At 40.3% G+C, this 20,990-nt stretch overlaps 2 protein-coding genes across 2 annotated transcripts; both read left to right on the top strand.

Annotated features, from left to right (window-relative positions):
* Positions 1–3,777: 3,777 nt before the first annotated feature.
* Positions 3,778–14,536, top strand: LOC115627615 (beta-3 adrenergic receptor). Its single transcript, XM_030523350.1, has 8 exons — positions 3,778–3,999; positions 4,063–4,188; positions 6,818–6,934; positions 11,722–11,794; positions 11,933–12,339; positions 12,417–12,548; positions 12,744–12,869; positions 13,671–14,536. The coding sequence occupies exons 1-8, from the start codon at positions 3,778–3,780 to the stop codon at positions 14,412–14,414; spliced, it is 1,947 nt and encodes a 648-aa protein (XP_030379210.1). The 3' UTR covers positions 14,415–14,536.
* Positions 14,537–17,673: 3,137 nt separating this feature from the next.
* On the top strand, positions 17,674–20,070 carry LOC115633937 (trichohyalin). The gene is made up of 2 exons (XM_030531455.1): positions 17,674–18,534; positions 18,945–20,070. The coding sequence occupies exons 1-2, from the start codon at positions 17,733–17,735 to the stop codon at positions 19,949–19,951; spliced, it is 1,809 nt and encodes a 602-aa protein (XP_030387315.1). The 5' UTR covers positions 17,674–17,732; the 3' UTR covers positions 19,952–20,070.
* Positions 20,071–20,990: the final 920 nt, after the last annotated feature.

Below are 20,990 nucleotides of genomic sequence, written 5' to 3' on the forward strand. Positions count from 1 at the left end.
TATAGCTTGATTGAAATTTAATTCAATTAAAATCAATCAAGAGCATTTAACATTTAATCTAAATTACGTTTAACCTCAAGTTCTGAACCGTATGGTTCTGATTGATTCTATGCGCCAAAATTATGAAGTAAATGCTAAGCTAGTCAGAATGAAATATAGCCACAGCTACCGCAGACCAACAACCATTTTATTTAAATGACTTGCTACTTATTACTGCCTGCTGCAACAAATGTGCAATCAATTCTGGTCCATGTGCGAAAAGTGGCACTTCGAAGTAAATCTTATCAATAATCCAGGATGTGCTGTCAAATGGGATTCAAAACAAATAAAAAACCTGCTGCCAAAAAGCGCTGAACATTTGCATTTGCATTGCACACACACTCAGTACTGGCTTAAGAACAAAGCCACAGTACATCGCTGGTAACCGCTTCAAACTTTTCATGTGATGAATGAATGGAAGTAAATGTGCATGAAAATGCATGGAGGTGGGAGAGGAAATGGAAATGATGGGCGGTCGACAAAGTTTCGTACATTAACACGCACGCACGGAGATCACGTCCACACACACACACACACACACTCACACGCACATACACAGACACAGATGCACACGTGCAGATCCGTTGCGTAGACAAAACGTCCTGTGAATATAAAATTGGCGTCCCCTTTCAGTCACCCACACGGTCATGTATTTGTGGATGTGTCTGTCTGTAATGGTGGATGGGTATTAGCTGGCCCTATGTGGCTGCATGGCTTGAGTTTTTATTTTCTTTTGCATTTGGCGCGGCAATTACAGACAGACATGGCTGCGCCTAGGCAAGGCAACGTTATAACTTTGCCATAGGATTATGCCAGTAAAACCGACGTGCAACGGCTATGGTAACTAAAACAGAACCATAACACCTGCACCGACATACAAAGTGTAATGTCAAGTTGTGGCATATGTTTTCCAAACAATTTTTAAAATAAATTGAAAATAGGAGTAAAACGGATTTTATGTTTTGCAGATGTTTAATTTTTATTAATTTCAATATTTGATGCATTCACCCACTCTGCAATCAAACATTTTTAGCCATTTAGGCCAACATGTTTGTCGTCATTTAGAAAATATTTAATACTCCAAAAGTTAACTTTTGGACGCATCTTGTGCTTACATTGGCTGTGTGGGGCCACAAATCGATTCTGCCGATGCATAAAGTCTTACTTGTAAATCCAACATCCTTATTATGTTTATGTCTTTTAGCCGATTAATAGTCTGATTTAAATATTTTGTTGGATGAGAAATCTAGCAGAGAATGTAAAAGTTTTAACGTCGATTAAAATTTACGTTGACATATTAGAAATTAACAATACAATATCATAAATTTTTTGGTTTTTTACTAAATTTAAAAACCTACGTACGAAGAAATGTATTTTTTATGCTCATGTGTTAAATACGTAGTGATATTTTATCATATGATAAGTACTATTTCGATTTTATGCCATCTTACAACAGCCTGAAATTAAATAAAAATTTGTACTTTTTATAAAAGCTGCAGTGGTAAGCTGCTATTATGTTAGCATTTTCTAAAATTATTTCGAATTATAAATCACGAAAAAAATGTACATATTTAAATATATTTTTTTAAATATTGAATTAATCACCATTAAGTCTGTTTTTAAGGATTTTCCAAATAGCTTTTAGTTTTGTTGAGGAGTGTTGAATGGCGGCACTCGCCAAATTCCTAATGATATGCAATAGTTTCGCTTGCATTGCAGCGACCAAAATGCCACTAATGGAAGTAACTTGAGTGTAAATTCAAAAGCGGATTGTGGCTCTAATCCTACAACTAAATTATTTATTCTGCATTTGTCTTTGGCGATGCTCCGGTTCAGCTGACGCTGGTTGTCGGCTCTTGTAGTTTTTGTGGTTGCTGTTCGTGCTGTTGGTGCTGTTGTTGTAATTGTTGTGTGATGGGTGTTGACACAGCCAGCAACCTTGATGATTACCGCTCTGTGCTGGTTCAGCGAACAAAATGTAATGCAAGAGTAACAAAAATAGCAACAACATAATAAAAACAAATACAAAAAACTGGTTTGCAATGCGAATGAAAATTTCGTTTATTTAAATGGCGTGCATTTCCGTGCACCACCCTTTCGTACTTCACTACTTCCTTTGCTCACTTTTATTGCCTTTTTCGTTGTGCATTTTAAAACAATTACGCGGTTTCGCATTTGACACCAGAACGGGTCGGGTATACTTTTATCATCTGCTCCTGACCCTGCTGCCACTGCTGCTGCCTCTGCCTCTGCTCCTCCTTCTGCTTCTTTGATTCTGTTTCGGGTTCGATTATTTTAACGCAGTTGGCACTTCGATAACGCCAGACTTCACATATATACAAATATACAAGTATAAGAGATAAAAATGTCTACAAAGTTTAATCAAATTCGTCCAAAGTAATTCCAATTACATAATATCGACTTACTTCAATTTAACAAGACAAATTCTTGTGTTATTGCTTTATTGTTACTAAAATTGATAACGCAGATATCACCTACGTTTTCGAATTTCCATTTGTCCAGACTAGCCGGCAATTAAACATTCTCAAGACTGTTTTGCCAAAACAAATGGATTATTTAGATAAGCATCTGATCCTCATGATGCAATTCGAAATCACTTTTGGCGACATTGCCGCTCTAAATCCTGCCTGGGCTAGTGGACCTAATGCTATCCGTTCATTTATATTTCATGCAGTGATTTGTGTACTTGACGTAAACACACAAAACTGTGGCCTCCGTGGCCTCTGTGTCCGCCATCGTAGAACAATAAATCACCCAACAGCTAGAGCACAACCCTCAGATATACATACTTGTATATATTTTTTTCGTTTGCGTAGCAAACCTAATAAACAAATACGAGACGGAAAAGGAAACCGAAAAACAAACTTAAACAAATGATAGACTACTTTGAATTTTCACGACTTTTTCTATGCGTAGACAAGAGCAACTCTTTAAAGTAAGCTGCTGTGCACTCGTCTCAGGCTCACAACAAGTCGCTGTGCATTCTGCCTCTTGGGGATGTAACATTTCTCAATGTCGCTTTTGGGCAGACAAGAGAAGAAGACAAAGCTAAAATAACAGAGACATCAACGTCAGTCAGCAAGCAGTTTTCCTCATCAGTCTGCCCAGGCTCGTCGCCACTGCGAGTGTAGAGCGCGTCCGAAACATTTTTGATTTATCGTGCCAGCCAAAACTGAATGCCAACAAAAAAGTCAAAGAAACGAAATCATCCAATTATCCTGTAAAGTTTCATTATGTCACTGGACAATGGGCGCGGTTTTAAAGCGTCGCCATATTGCGAATGGTTGCCCGTTTTTGGCGCCAGTCGCAGAGTCCTAGACTGCGTGTGGCTTTCAATGACAGTGACAGAGAAACAGAATGCGTGTGCGTGCACATATACATATGTATGTGGATGTTTGGATGTGTGTGTGTGTGTGTTGCTGCGGCTTGCCTTGGTGTCATCGTAGTCGTGTTTGTGGTCGTCAACGTTCTCTTAACCACAGCAGATAAATTGTCAACGCTGCAACGATGCTGGCGCATGTTTTGACTTGATTATGGCGAAACAAATTGCCACCATTTTGAATATTTGCACATGCAAAAGCAAATCTCAAATGCGATTCGCTAGAGCAGAAAATTTTCAGGGTAGGAGAAGCTTCAATCCTTCAAGCCAACGAACGATACGCCAAATCAAAATTAACTCTCCTCTTTTTCGCTATTTCTCCTGCATATAGCACTGCAATGGACTTAAAGACTGGCACATTGCTTGTGGCGCCCGCGGTTAAGAACTCCAGTTGCTCCCACCCGCGCTACTCGGGCCACAACTTTATTGTGCACATTGGCATTGCCGAGACCATCGAGGCGGTGCTCATTCTGGTGCTTACGCTAGGCGTAATTGGTGCCAACTGCCTGGTCATCTTTGTCATCAACAATCGACGCTACTCCGCCTATATACACCAACAGGTAAATTGAAAAGAATGCGGGGTGAGCTCCCCACACCCTAATATCCGTTTTATTTCATTTCAGCCGCGATATCTACTCACCTCGTTGGCATTAAATGACCTGACAATCGGTCTGCTAATTACGCCGTTCGGCCTAATGCCAGCATTGTTTCATTGTTGGCCATACGGCGAGATATTCTGTCAGATACAGGTGAGTGAATCACAACAAGGGGGAGTACCGCGCACACAATGGCCGGCGAATGTGTTAATTTGTTGCATAATACGCCAGTTTGTTGTTCGCAATTAAGTTATCACGACGCACGACAACTAATGGCTGTAAGGAAGGGAATGGGCATATCCTGTTTGATCACATCAACATCCACAATGAACGTCAATATTTTACTCTGTGGTACGTTGACGAGCATGGTATTCGATAACTTGATTATCATATGTGGTGTGTGAAATGGCTGACTGGATTAAAAGATAATAGCGCATTATAATCAATCAGACTAAAGGTTGTTCTAAAGTAATAAAGTTTATAATTACATAATTTATATTTAACGTATTTTTTGTAATATGTTGAAATAAATTCTTTCAATTACATTTCGCAGAGGTTACACAAAATTGTTTTAATTGGTTTACTTTGACAACATTGATAAAAAAGTTGTATAAGTCTTATATCCCTAATAGAACAAGTCTAATGAAAATATATTAATTTCTTATGAAAAATGTTAACTTTAACAGCTATACCCCGATTTACAGCCAAGTGCATCTGACGATCTGACGTTTGTAGACTTACCTTAAAATTTAGAAATACAATTTAGCTAAGAGAAGGAATAAGAAGGAATAATTGCTTTGTAAAGGAACCATTTATAAAATTTAACGGAATATTAATAAGAAGTCTGCTTAAGTAGGTTGAGCGAATTGAATTTGTTCTGAACCGATCGTACAATCGTGATGCTTTCAATCTGGGAACACCAATGGCATCAGCAGTACTCAAGCCGAGGCCTTATAAAAGAACTCTAGCTCACTGGTATAATGATCATTAAATTTTTTGGACCATCTTAACATTGTTTAAAACAAGATAGAACGCTACAGTCGAGCAAGCCCGACAGTAAAATAGCCTGTACTCTCCACAAAAAAAAAAAATTAAAAAAAAAAAAAATTAAAAAAAAATTAAATTATTAAAAAAAATGAATGAATGAATTAATTAATTAAATTAAATTAGAATACATGTTTATGTTCAGTTTTAACAGCATACATTTACATCACGTACCTATGCGTGTTTACATGCGTGTATGTATGCAGCACAAAGTTGAACCAAAGCAGCAACAACAACAACAGCTGCGGGCAGCGCTGCCGACAGAGCTGCAGGCAGCGCATGAGCAGCGATTTTACTTATGGCTATAACTTTCTTCAGAATTGACCTATCATGATGAAATTTGGAGTACGGACACATTATTACTAACTGGATGTACCTACCAAAATTGATTTCAAAATTCCGAGAATTACGGAAGTTATAAGAAAAAACACGAATTGCGGGGGAGTGGGGGGGGTGCATCGAAAAAAAACTCAAACTCGTACTTTCTCGGTCTTAGGAGAATATGGAAACCAAGTTTGGTTATTCTAGCTCTTATACTTTCTGAGATCCTTGCGTTCATACGGACAGACAGACGGACAGACGGACGGACGGACAAGGCTATATCGACTCGGCTTCTCATCCTGATCAAGAATATATATACTTTGTGGGGTCTGCCACGCCTCCTTCTGTGTGTTACATACATGCGCACAAAACTAGTATAGCCTTTCACCCTTTGGGTACAGGCTATAATAATGCAGATGTACAGATTGTAGTTCAGTTTGGGTTTTGTCAATCGAATAATTTGAAACAAGCCCGATAGTTAAAGAGCAAATGTTTATCCAATCAGCCAAGCTGCATGCACTTAAGACCCCTCTGCATACGACATTTACTAAATTAATTCAAATGAAAATATTAAATCGATGAGTCGAATTGAAGGGCATAAAATTAATGTTGCAATTTACATTGTGATCCCCAAAAGTAAATTGTAAGAGTTTTTCAATACCGCCCCGAATTTATAATACCTCTACCTTACATGCGTTTTTAAACTTTACAAAAACATATGTGTTTTCTTCCAAAAAACCGGTACACATTTTTTTTAAAACAAAATCGGGTCAGAAAAGGCGTTTTTCTGCCATAAACAGCATCTTTTTGAATAAGAAAAAGAACAAGATCAATTTAAAGTAATACGACGAGTTTTAATTTAAAATAAAGGACAAAGTAAATAATAATAATTCAAGAAAAAAAGACAGCTGAATTTTGATTCATCCCTTGTTCCGCATCAAATGGAAAGCTTGCAATTTAAATGATTTACAAATAATGAAGGCTATACATCCATTCGAATCTAAAGCATAGTGTACTTAAGTTCATGACGTAGCAAGGCGACTCATTTCAAAACTAAATTGTTCTGTGTTTTTAAAGTGAAGCACTTTTCGTTTCCTTGGCCACTTCAGCAAACATGTTCTTATTAAAAAGGAAAAATATTTCATACTGGTTTTAAAATAAACGCGGCGCTCAGTAGAAATTGTTGTATGCAAAGCGCGGAGAACGCAATTTTTATTAAGCCCATTTTGATTAGATTTTCAAGCCAAAGGGTTTTCGCTGTGCGGTCAAAACGGCCGCAAAGTCAGCGGCAAAAGGAGAACGAGTCGCGCTGAAATTCTATGCATGCCAAAAATATTAAATTATTCGCTTTTATTCGCCGCCATGCGGAATTTTATTTAAAGACTAACTATCTCTATATATCTCGTTTTTATTGCAGGCCCTCCTGCGTGGCGCACTCTCGCAGCAGAGTGCCGTTATACTCGTTTGCATGGCCGTGGACAGATATATGTGTGCGCTGCATCCGCGCCGATATTACCAGCACTCAAGTAAAAAGGTAAGTGGGCCAGCAACGAAAGTGTTGCATAAGCCAAGGGGCATGCGTAGGTGTTTGGGGCTTGATGCTTGCTGCTCGCTGCTTGAAGAGAGAGGAAATCCGTGTAGCTATAGATAAGGCACGTTATGGCATACAATATAAATATCTATCGAGCATCTTTAAAGCATCTGTGCGACAGCTTAAGATAGCGATTTATCGCAACGCTTGTCAAAGGACAATGGCAATAAACAAAGCGTAAGGGAAATTACAAGAAATCACGCGCCAATAAAATCGAATAAGCAGCGTAAACAACAACGACAACAATACAGCATGAGGGAAGCGCAGCACGAACAGCAAAATAACCTACAGAGCTACAGAACGAGCCAATTACGCAGATAAATAAGGATAATGGGCTGTAGTAAGCTTTGGCAGTCATTAAAAAAGTAAAGTAAAAGTAAAGCGTACACGAAACTAAGCAAATACAAACAAAAGCGGAGAAACCAAAACGGTGCCAAAACAGCAACAACCAAATGAAGAATGAAAGAGCAAGGCAAGCAAAACAAGTGAAATGGCATAAGTAGTCAAAAAGTTGTGTATAAAATAGAGATAAAAAGCTGTCGGTTTCTGGTTTTTTTTTGCGCGCAATGACTTTAACTAAATGCGACACGACGACGAGGAAACAGAGCATGCTGGCCACAGAAGGCGGAGGGGGAGGGGGGAGAGGGTCAGCCAGTCAGGCAAATGAAGCAGTGCCGTTGTCCACAAAACCGCATGAGGCAAAGAGCATGGGCAGCAAACGAGGCGAGCGACATGGCCATGGCCGCCTAACCGTACAGTCCGCGTCCAGCTGTCCAACTGTCCAGCTCTCTGGCATACAACTCACCCACACACCCCATATGCGCACATAGACACTCACATCATAATTTATGGGCCAACAAACAGCAGCGCCGAAAAATGGGCTAGCAAAAGTGTACGGAAGCAGAGGGAAATAATTTTGAGGTCGGACAGCCCGCCATCGTATGTCATGCTATATAGTCGTACTTATACAACCACGTCGACGCGAAATTTGTACTGAATTTTTTCCCTTTTTTCTTGCGTGCTTCCTTCAGTATGATAATAAGCATTAAAACGCGCTTTTAAGTAGATGGTAAAATTTTTTTGTTTTTCTTGATAATTCGACAGCACAACGTAAATATAAATAATGAATATAATAATGCTCTTACAAAGAGTTGGCAGTTTTTATGGCGCAACTTTCTAAGTTTGACGCGCAGGCCAGTTAGTTCTTGCAGATATATATATTTTTTATTATTATGTTAAAAATCGGCCAGCAGAGTTGCCCATAACACGACAGTTTGACATTTTTAAATATGAGACCACTCTTACAGAATTGTGTAAGTAATTTTTAAAATAGGGCTTTATGCGATGATAATAGCGCCGTGATTCGAACCGAATCATACTCAGGAAGAAACACACATTATTTAATTTTCATTAGCTCGTTGGGCTATGCCAGACCCCAAGTATTATTTTGTAGGGCAAACTTCATCTATTGAAAATTACTGGGTCTACGACCAGGTTTTATTAAAATGTGATTGTCAGTAAAGATAAAATGCAATATAATTTTTGATTTAAGCTTTTAATTCGCTACCTTTGGTCATAAGTGTGAATTTATAGTGGGCTAAATTCTAAGGGGATGTGAGATGACATCCCGATTTAAAATAACCCAAATAACACTTTAATGCTAAAATTCAAATGCACTTGCGCAAGTTGGCCAATTTGGTTTAATAACGACGTGTAGATAAATTTGCAAAATTTGCGGGCACTTATTAAAGTTCAGTGCTCCCATTAAAGCATGCATAAAAACCAATAGAAATACGTATTGCAAATATTATTAGTACTCAATACTTGGCGGCTTAAAATGGGGAAATATATGACCAAGCGATACGCAGAGAAAAAAAACGCAAAAAAAGAAAGAACAAAGGAAAAGTATTAGTTGAAAATATTTGCATAAAATTGCGTGGCTCAGTTCGCCTCGAACGTATGCAAATATTTTGGCCAACGAATCTATAGGGGCTGCCATGCAGTTGGTCTGGGCTGGGCAGAATGTACGATATAAAAAGGCGGAGAAATTGGAAAGCTGCCGCGCCCCTTTTGTAATAAAGTGTGTGCTGTCGAAAATTAATAAATGGATGCTGACTCTAACTCTCCATCTGGTTCTGCCGACTTTTAAGCTACGCATTTTCTTGGCGCACAAAATTTCCTCATAATGGCAACGAATTGAGAGCTGGCGGCAAGCACTTACGAAGTTTTCGTTTATTTTTTCTAGGGAAGGCAAGATGGGCGGCTGCGATTTTGAAGGGTTGTTTCTTTGCCAACTGCCATAAATTGCAACTCATTTGTTCAACAAAAATTGTAATTTATGTTGTTTAATTTGTGGTAATAAAAGTTACAACAAGGCATGCCACATTCAGCAAACTATTATTTTTTTTAAATCCATTTAAAGTTGCAAGTGCAAGGCATGCCATTATCAACGAACCATAATCTTTTTTAATTCATTTAAAGTTGTTTCAGTATTTATTTACAGTTACACAAGATGCAAAGCAAAACTTCAAAAAATAGCTATAATTCTTTTATTGATTTTACAAACAGTTGAGTGTCATGGTATGTCAGAATGCATTTTCAATTTGCAAATTGTACTTTTCAAGTTAGATCGATTACAATAAAATCATACTAAAGACGAAGTTTGCCATTTCATTGTCTAAGCAAAAGGTTCTGCATTAGTTATTTACACAGTTTTGCGTAGCTAATAAACTCCTCAGGGGCTTGTAAAATAAGTGAAACTTTATTTAATTGAAGCAACATTGAAACACAACTATCATCTTAGGCGCTTAAATGCATTGAATTAAATTGAAAAAACAACTTGCCGCAGACCACAAAAATGAAAAACAAATACTCAAAGCAAAACATTTTTGAAAAGCTGCATCAACTCCTAACTTGCCAGCGGACTCACTGTTGACTTGACAGTGTGAGTGGAAAATGAGAACAATTCTCATGCACTGAGACAATAGAAAATAGCGTAGAGCTACGTAAATAGCCACAAAACTTTAGACATTTTACAGCGTGCTGGCATATTTTATTTATTTAATTTACGCCATTTTATGATAAACTTTTTCCAGCCACATCCAAATAATTTCTGAATATAATGCAAAATATGAACGTAGTGGTGGAAGACAATATAGCGGGAATACAAAAATAAGGATAAATATTTAATGTAGCTGAGTATGAAAAGCGGAAGCCACAGATGTCGGCAGTATTCGACTGTGGCCACCAACTCGCCGGAGGAAAACTTCATTTCAAATACAACCCCCTAACCCCCTCCCGTGCTTTTTATCTAGCTATGCATAGAACCTAAAGCGATTATTTGCGCACGTGTCAGTCCACGTTTCAGAATCCATCTGCATCTCGTAAAAAAATAAATAAATCCGCTGGAGTTCCTGCATGTGGCCGTTGCTTTTTTCCCCCTATGCTATAGCGTTTGCTTAACTACAATTTCATGGGAATAGAAACATGCAACAATTTTTATTTGTTCAAAGAAATGCATACATCTCGGTTTTGATTTTTGATTAGCGACGAACAACGCTGTTAGAAAGGTTCCTTTGTTTCCATTAAGAATCTGTACCTTTTTTACGGATCTTATTTTTATATTCTTTAATATTGATTTTTATTTTTTGTATCCTTTCAAGGAGCAATTGGCAAACAATTAAAATGTTTGCTTCATCGTTTTCGTCTCAATTAGTAAATAATCCCAATTATTTTCTCTGACTTCTGAACCAAGTCAGTTTTGTATTTCCAATTTAAAATTTTTCATTGAAATAGTTAGAGAAGTTTCAAAAAAAATATGATGATGTTTGTAACATTTTCATACAATTGAAAAGTTTGGTAGAGAGCTTGGTTCAATTCGAGACAAATTTTCTTTGTTTTTTCTGATTTGTGAACTTTGTTCGCCATTTGATGCGCATTCATTAATGATTCAATTTTTTAATATTTTTGTTATTCATGAACAATTCAAATTTGTTTATTCATTTGTTTTATTCGTTCAGGCAACAATGCGTTCCATGAACAATTTTAATAATTTTTCAATTGTTCTTTTAATTTATATTTGCTTTCTTCTTTTTCATTTTGCAATTTTTCAATCGAAGCTAATCACTTGATTGTACTTTTCTTCCTTAAAATTATTTAAAAATTTTAAATTTAATTGATTAGGATTTAATTGAGAACATTTCTTAACAGCATGAGCTTTATTTGGTTTTTACTATTATGGTTTTTAAAATGGCCAGTTTTACAAAATTAAGCCTAAAACAATCAATACATGCTGATGGGCAGGGCAGGCGATGTCAATGCCAAGCACGCAATCACAATTTTCCATAGTAAGTACGAACTGGAGTACACAAAAGCTACCGGCGTTTGAAAGACGATTCCAGGGGACTGATCCGAGAGTAGAAGGTAGTAGCAGAGTCCAGTGCAATACAAACAACTGGGATGCATCAAATTCACTTGAGCTCCACAACAATGGGCGTGTAGAGTCACAAAAGCTCTACATGAGCGGGAGTCATAAATCACATGACCAAATGGCGCCAATCGGGAGCCTAAAGCTAGCTAATGGGCAGTCGAAATGGGGACACTTTGACAGCAACTGGCAGACCACAATAAGCCGAACTACAAGTAGATAGTTATGCATTCTATACATGCATAAACTGTTTGTGTGGTGTGTCTGAAAATAATCGAAACATTTTGGTGTTCAATTCTTGCAGGGTTGTGTTGCTATACTTAGCTTAACTTGGATAATCAGCCTGACAGTGTTTGGCTTCCTCGTGCTGCCCAAAGGTGAGTCGCCAGTATTTCATCTAATGACCCACAAATACACACACATACTACATAGTATACTACATAGTATAGTATGTGTGTATATATATGTATTTGTGAGGTGCACAGTTATACTTATATTTCATTGTATTTTCAAAGGCTATTACTTCAACAACACGGGCCTAATGGCCTGCGAGCCGTTTTATAGCAAGCCATCGTACCGCATTTTAGCCACATGTGCGCTCTATTTTCCCACGACCATGGTCCTCATGTACTGCTATGGCTCCAGCTTCCACATGAGCCGTTTTCGGCTGAACGATCCGACAATGCCGCTGACCGCAGCGGTACATCATCCGCATCCACACCATCCGCCTCAGCAGTCACAACAGCATCATCAGCAGCACCAGTCACATCATCCGTTCAGCCACGGACATGGACACTCGCACCACTCTCATCACCACCACCACGGGTTGGGACCAACCACCACGCCAGTCATGAATCTGAGCATGGCCATGAGCATGGGCCTGGCTGGCATGCCGAGTATGACAAATAAGATTACCAAAAAGGTGACCCAATTAGTTTTTGTTGCAAATTGCATACGACATTCCTAATTATATTGTTAAACGGTCGACGTTTTTTGCAGATTGTGCCCATACAGGAGAAGAACTCGGCTGGTTCCACGTCACGTTCTATGGCGGCCATCTCATTGGGTTTCATTGTTATGGTCACACCCTGGACCATTCAGGAGATTGTCACTGCGTGCACGGGATCCAAGGCAAGCGGCAACACACACATCGATATAAATTCATATACATATATGTTTATACATGCTACACCGATACGCATACGTAATCAAACCACTAAACTTTGACGTGTTCTTTCATTTTGCTTTCCACATGCCATGCCATTCAACTTTTTCTCCTCTGCTGGATTTGGTCGATTGTTTGTTCGTGTGTTTCAAATTTAACAGCTGCCTCCGTTCCTGGATTTTGTGGTCACTTGGACAGCTTTAAGCAACAGCTTGTGGAATCCCTTCATGTATTGGCTGTTGAATTCCGATTTCCGGCGTCTGAGCCGTCAGTTGATGCCAAACAAAGTGAGTGTAGATTCATTTATATTTGCTAAAAAAAAAAGCATACAGTCCACGTATTGAAAAATCTGCAAATTGATTTGTTGTTTGCAAACCAATTTCAAATATTTCCCACATTCGAAACAAGGAAAAACATCACATAACTTTTGGCAGGCATACTATTTCTCCAATAGGTATTTCAAGAATATCTTTAAAAAGAAATCATTCCCAGCACTTGCTGCTACAGTAAAAATCACAATATACTTGTAGTTTCTATTTCGTGAATCATACAAGTACAAGCTAATTTTAAAAGGAGTACAAACGTAGAGCCAGATAGAACACACATTGACAGACCACTGGACATGAATCCAATATAATAGGTGCAAGGCAAAGGAGACGTGCTTCGGCGCGCCAACAACAATTGTGAGAATGGATTTTGAATTATGAATCAGAGAACACAATGCGGCATTTACATGATAGACGGTGTCTACTGGCGCCAAGCCCGCCCTATTTTATGTCAGAACAGAGCACTAAAGCTCATACAAAATTCAGCAAATTCAATTTTAGAAACGCAGTCATGTTGCATGATTGACTTCCGAACAGCAGAACTCGAAGGGGGACATTTGTTCAAATTTATGGGATTCCCAGGGGTGTACTGACGGACAAAGGGGAGTTCAAAATGCTTATTAATTTGGTTGATGTTTCCGGCTAAAACAACGAGTGTTACTGAAATCAAAAGCGAAATCGATGCCTGATTTATGCTCTCATTGACGACCTGAGTTTCTGCCCTCACTCCCCCTTTCTCTTGTTTCTTTGTTCATTTTTCAGTGCTTCCCCAATGAGGATACGCCCGAGCACAAATCAGCTTGTTGTCACATCAATGCAAACGATTTTGAAATCACAACACTTCCGATGCCACCCGAGCCGCCCTCCTCGCGACCACCCACATCCAATACTGGCGGTAGTGGCAACGGTGCAGGGGCAGGTGGTGGCGGTGGAGGGATTGGTAGCACCATTGGTGGCTCAGTACTAGGGATTTGTGCACGTTCTCGTGCCAATAGCCTCAGTCGCAGCGCATCACAGTACATCAGAGGTACACTGGGTGGTGGTGCTCACCACAGTCATAGCCACCAGCGCGGTGGTTACGCAACTGTGCGACCCGATATCGAGGGACTGTCGGAAAAGTATTGGGGCGAGATACTCGAACGCACTGTCAGCTCAGGCAACCTGAATGCCATGCAGAAGAGCATCCCACATATGCCTTACCACCACCATGCCGGACATCACACGCACCACCAACCACAGCAGCACCAGGTAGCCGCCGTATCGGGCTCCGGCGCAACCAACACTATGACGACGTCATTCAGCAAGCACAGCGATCTTAATCTACACATATCCACGCAAGAAGCCACTGCCGCCGAGCTCAGCAAATTCTCTAACTCGGAGCCCAAGCTGTGCGAGCATCTCTTCCATGATGCCCACTGCGCGAAGAGTAAGGCCAACAGCGGCCTCACTGGAGACTCAACCACAGCCGCCAAGCTTGCAGCTGGGCGGAGCATTCCGGACATTTAGTACGCAGAAGACGTAATACTCGCCAACAGCCAGATAGCGCGCTCCAAATGCGCCCACCATCCGTTGCACCACCAGGCGCACACAAAGCCCCTCACCTTGCCCCTCAGCCAACCACAACACACCAGCGGTTTGCGTCTGAGTCGCGTGCGCGTCGCTTGCCACAGTCCGCCGCCATCGCTGCTCGGAGGCGGTGGTTTCGGAAAAGGTGGTGGTGAGCAGACAACAGTTGCAACAGACCTGCCCTTGGCCGAGTATCGGAAGTAAACATGGAGATTGGTTTGCATATTTTGTAAATGCAATAGGATTAACTGAGTAACTAATATATTTTGTTTGTGTGTGTGTCCATCTGTCTGTATGTCACAGCATAGCTAACACTTTTTGGTCGCATCGTATATGTACTTGTATGTATATCGTGTAAAAAAAATAACAAGTATTCACTAAGGTTTAGGACGCTGCTTAAAATAAATTGGAAACAATTTCAACTAGTCTTCTAGAAAATATCCAGGAGTTGCTCGAAGCCTGGAGAATGACACCATAGAATATGTGTAAAGAATATTGGAAGGAAATGTCTACTATAGATAGGTGTTACCCGTAAGAATACATTTTAAAGCACTTTTGAGCCAATGATTTTGTCAACTGAATCCAGGAACCAATTTCTTTCAGAGGTTAACAACATGTTGCAAATCTTAACAGCTTAATAATTTATCACTTCTGGAAGATATTAAAAGGTGATTTCTTTTTTGGTTTCTAGTATAGGTAGCAAACATTTCTGATCCCACAAGGGACACTAGGAATGAATCATTAATATTTACATAAGCCATAAATGTTACCCTTCATAAGTGTTCTGTATGTTTGTGATACTCTTTTTTGAAAAGCGAACAGCAAAAATAAATAAGCTACTGAATGTTGTGTGTTTGTGAAGTGTTTGTGTCTGTATATACTTACTATATAAATATCCAAGCAACTTACATACATATATATTGTATATCTGTAAAATTGTAATTGTGAAATAATATGCTGAGACTTTGACATATTTTTACAATTTAGTTAGCTGAGCTGCGTAAAACTGTCCAAGCATTAAATGTGGCAAACATTTAAATCTAAGTTATTTCAAGGATTTGTTATCAGATGTCAGTCCGGCTCATAAAGATACCAAATTCCATGAGAGGATTCTATTGCTCAATTTAGATAATAAAAATTACATAATTTGTTTCTAGTTTCCAAAACCTAACTTAATTATATAATTCAATGAACAGTTCATAGCGTAGATATAAAAATCGAGCTGACTATTCATACCTAAAACATACGAGTATATTAAAGGACTTTTAATTTGTAGATAAATGACGGTAGCTAAAGAAAAAGAATTGAATATAACTATAATTTAGCGTAGAATATAAAATATTGATATGTATATAACGCAATATTACAAATATATCAGATATACATAGTCTACTAATATGACATATGAAATAAAATCAAATAAACACATTTGAAAACAACAACCCAACTATCCAATGAGACTTTCATTTTAAATACATATTTTGAAATAATGAGCAACTGAAGTCTTTCCTTTATTCATAATTTAAAGTCAATCACGAAATGCCCAAAAGCATCGTTCACAGATGAACTTTTCTCTGTCACTGTTAAGGCGGCAATTCAAAAGCAATTACATCAAAATAATTTAAAAAGTTACAAAATGCTGACCCAAAAAATCTCAATTACACCGAAAACACGAACGATCTATACATGCATACAAAAACTTGTAATCGAAATATCAACAGCAAAAAGAAGAAGAAGGAAAGGAAAACCTAAATAAATTAAAAATTTTTCAAATTTGATTTTTATTAGCCCAAAAAAGGAACACTCTAACAATGCGAACCGGCCAAAAATGCAAATTAATTTCGCATACTGCGTTTAGCTTTTACTTCGCATACAGACAAAAAAAAAAAAAAAAAAAAAAATACAGAAAAAAGAAGAGCGAAAAGTTTAAAAACTAATTTTCACAAAACAATTTTCAGCAGCCAACAGACAATGATGCCACAGACCCCACAGAAATCAGAGCATGCGAACCAGAGGGGGAGGAGGAAAAGTTTTTGCATGCGCCGTGTTGGCAGCTTCTTTGGGCAATTTGAATCTCAATCTGAATTTGGGATTCAAGTTTGAATTTCCATTCGAGAATCCCGCTGCGTATTCCAAGCGAAATTACATGCCCTGCTGCATTTTGTTACAATAATCGCCGGTGTTTTGCCCCTCGCAGCCGACCAAACCTCGCTCCCAAACGCCTGGGCGCCTAAACGCCTAAACGCCCAAACGCCCAAACGACATGACCAGAGTCATATTTTACGCGAGCAAATTCACGCCCAGCAATTTCCAATGAAAATCAACTCCACTGCGTGACGCGTTTCCTTCGTCTTCGCCCATTTCGGATTCACATTCGTGTGCCATTTGACTTTTTGTTCAATTTGACGCTTGCCGAGAATTGCGTGTGGCGTGGCAGCGTTTGGCCTTATCGGAGCCCCTGTGTTTTCTCTAATTTGATTAAGTAGCCCAGAACCAAAGAACACTAATTGAAGTTTATCTAATTGCGGGCAGTGAGCAGAGCATCACGTTCAAGTGGAAAAAGTCAACGAAATCCAAACATAAAAAAGTTTCAAACTCTCATGAATTTGACCTTTGTGCCTTTGGAGCAGCCATACTTCTTCCTCGTTCTCCTTTTTTTTTCTCTTTTGGATAATCACCTAATTGGGTAGGACATGGGTCAGCTGGCGTTTAAATTTATTCACTCGGCGTAATGGCTTGGGTTTTGTTTAAATACAGACCAAGCTAACCACAAAGGACATCCAGAAACATTCATAAATATGCGCAGATGAAAGCTAATGTTACAGATATCATTTATTTATTATTGTGCATGCATGTCAATGTGTTTTTGGTAAAGGCTTATGGAAGCTTAATTCATGTAAGTGCTCTGATATTTGTGCTCAACTTTTATTAAATGGAAAAGTTTAAGCTAGCCTAGTTGACCACCAATTGTGGTTTGAGAGAGAGAAGATGCACTTCGAGTAGAGCTGTTTCCTTGTCATTCCCATAGCTGTCTTCACTTTAGCTTGAGGATTTTATTAAGTGGCCTTACTACTTATTATACAAGTAATTCGCAATACAGATTTTTCTTTCAAAAAGACAATTCGTTTTGACTTATGTAAGTCTTTTGGAGCTCAGTAGGCAGCGTCGTCATTTCATCAATCGAATAGTTACACACCAAAATACGCACATAAGTTAAACTCCATTTGTTAAAATCACAAATCATATTTTGCAATAAAAATGCTGAGTTGCAAGGCAAAGCCTGTACTCACGTCCTTTCAAATTCACAAAAAAAGCAAATCACAATATCCTGTTATAGTTTCTGCCCAGCGCTACGATGGCATGCTATCGCGTGCCAATCAGTCTGAAAAGCTGGCCATGCAGGAGGCTGCGGAAGAGGAGAAAAGATACCAGCAGTACCTCAAGGATGGAAATGCAGCGCTGGTGAAGCTCTTCACTGGCGTTCTCAATGCCAAGCAAGACGAAAAGGAGCTGCTTCATAAGAAGGAGAACGATGAATTGAAGGAAATAGAAGTAGATCTAGAGACCAGGCGCATTAATGATCGAATGCGCAAGGAGCGTATCAAGCGCGCCACTGAAATTCTTGAAAATATGAAGCAGGGACCGCTTGCCCTCCATCGGGCCCTGCTTGAGAGCGAGATGTTGCATCAACGCAAATATAACGAACAGCTCAATCGGGAGTTTGCTCAGGCAGCCGATCGCCAGCAGCGCCTGGAGATGGAACAGTGTCCAGAGACGCTCATACCATTCACGAGTATGACCGAAGAGGAGCTGAAGGCCAAAGAGAAAGAAAAGGCCCTGGCCCTGCGCGACGCCATACTGCAGGATGTTGAGACAAAGCGACAGCTTCTGCTCGAGCAGAAGGATAAGGAACTCTTTGAGGGCATCGTGGAGCGGGAGCAGTGCAAGTGCCGCCTCGAAGAAGAGGAACTCGCCGCACGAAAGCTTAAGGAACGCAAGCGGGAGCAGTGCCGTCGTGCCTACCACGATTCGCTCAAGGAGAAGGCCGCACTAGCCGAACGTAAGTATTCGCAATACTACCAAATTGTTGTGTAGATAAAGATGCTGCTTGGGTGGACTAAATCTGAAAAGCCCTTAAGTAGTTTTACAGACATTGGAAAATCTAGAGTTAGAAACAAATCTCGTTTAACTTTGGGGCCCATTCCCATTTTAGGATTAGCGACATTTTTAAAGAATTTTTTATTTAATATTTGATTTATTTAATATTCATTTAATGTAATCGGATGTACTATATAATACGATCAGAATATTTGTATATGCCTATCTGTCCGAGTTAAGCATTAGCATATTCCTAAATTTCGCAGCTGTTCAGCTTCCGCTTCAGCTTTTTATCCATGTTTTTTCGATTCTTATGATAATATAGCATATTTGTAAAATACGCTAATTACAGACATTATTTATCTGCCACAGGTGACCGTGTGTGCGACGCCATCGACGATCGCCGGAACTGTGTCGTCCAAGTGGCGCATCGTAATCTCGATTCCCGGTATAACAAGCATGTCCGCCATATACGATATACTAATTTCAATGAGCGGGAGGCACGTGCCATGCGAGTTCATGAGATGCAACAAGAGGGTAAGCGGAAGGCTGAGGAGCTGGAGGCACAGTTACTGGAACGTCACGAGGCAGAGGTGCACATTGACGATGAGCGACGTCAGTGCCAGCTGGAGGAGCTGGCCAAGCAGCGCAGGGCTTACCAGAAGGAGGAGCAGGAGCGGGCCGAGAAGAAACGCGAGCGCGAGATGGAGTTGCGACGTTTCGAGATGGCGCAGCGTCTGAAGAACGCTGAGGCGAACAAACTGTTTGAGGCATCGACGCGGCGCAAGCGAAATAAAGAGATGGCTGACCTGAGGAAAGTACTCTACGGACAACGTGCAGAGTTCTTAGAGCGCAAACGAGATGAATTAATGCGCATCAGTTCCTGCGAAGTGGACCCACATCTGGCCAACGACAAATATTTCTTCCAACAGGCGGCAGATATGATGAAGCAATCGAAAGAGGTGGGTCGACCGCTGCATCCCATAGCCAGGGCTGTTGAGAAGTACAAGCGCGATAATAACATCTCCCTGGAGCCGCCACGTACTCGTATTCAGCGCAGCCAGCTGCGTGATTTCTGCTGGCCCGGCTACTATGCCCAGGCAGAGCGCAAGTGGAAGGAGTACGAGCGTCGCGACAAGTGTCGAAAGGAGCAGGAGGCCGACCGCAACGATATCTTACGCAACTGCATGAGGATCACCAAAATGGCGGCAGAGGAACGCGTCAAGCCCGGTGTATGCAAAGTGGAGATCCCAATCGCGTGCATGCGGCAGACCGGCATGCCCGTTATCGAGAGCACCGACTCCTTCGAGTGCTCCAAATATGTTTGCGTGGAGAATGAGCCGCCTATGGGCCCTTGTTCAGAAATGAAAACGAAGTAGTCCCAAGATTGAACGGACAACCAACTACCATTCACCTATACTCGCTGTTCTGATCAAATTTTTGTTAAATACGCTTATTATATAAATACTTGTATGTACCATGATGCATCTACTCCATACCGAGTGCGTTTTTAAAGGCAGAATGACGGCTAGCGTCGGCATGCAGGCTGACAGTTGCGGGAAATGACGTTAATGGTCTTTTAAAAGCACTTAAACTGACCGCAAAGTTTTTTCCACTTCCTTTTCGTCCTTCGACCGTTGGACCGCCTGAGAGGTGGGCGTGTTCCATAACCCTTGAACTGGCACTTGGCACGTATTATGCGCTTTGTTTAGCACAAGTCTAGACCACCACGGCCATTGGCCCCGCTCGGCATCAGCGCTGGCAATGGCGACACCAAGTGGCATCCTTACGCCTGAAGTGGACGTGGGCGAGCACAAAGAGCAAAGAGCCCATAAATTCCAATTTGTGCGTTGACAAAGTTATTATGTTACTCCTTCATCAATTTGCGACTGACGCGCGTTCATTTTTGTTTTCATTTAGTTTAGGACATGTCAAGCATTCTGCACCGCCGTCCATAACTTAATTTCTGCTCTTCGGGCTGATGAGCCCAATGGACCAACCCACGCACCCACCGACCCCGAAGCAGGCCGGCCACAAAAGCCACCACGCCAAAAACCGAACCGGCCAACAACCCATTAACCCTCCAAACAGACGGCGCCATCGAGATTCTGCTTAGCTGCTTGTCCACTGGGCCGAATGGCCTGTCGCGGTGGACCTCATCAAGATAATTACGATGCGGTGGGCCCGCTAAGCCGCTCTACTTGCGGCTCCCGACGGGTTAATCAGCCGCCGTTAGACCTTGATGCTCTTATTATATACTTAGTCAAGCGCACAGCTTCAATTAACGGCAGCAACTTACTTTTCTCGAGTTATCAAAAGTTTTAATTTGCAAAAGTTAACAAATTGAGTATAGAAATGTAGCACATACATACATACATACATAGATCCACGACATTAAATGTAGAGTAGAGCACTTAA

This window comes from Scaptodrosophila lebanonensis, unplaced genomic scaffold (genome assembly GCF_003285725.1).
Source record: "Scaptodrosophila lebanonensis strain 11010-0011.00,11010-0021.00 unplaced genomic scaffold, SlebRS2 tig00000001-arrow-pilon, whole genome shotgun sequence".
Classification (NCBI taxonomy): domain Eukaryota; kingdom Metazoa; phylum Arthropoda; class Insecta; order Diptera; family Drosophilidae; genus Scaptodrosophila; species Scaptodrosophila lebanonensis.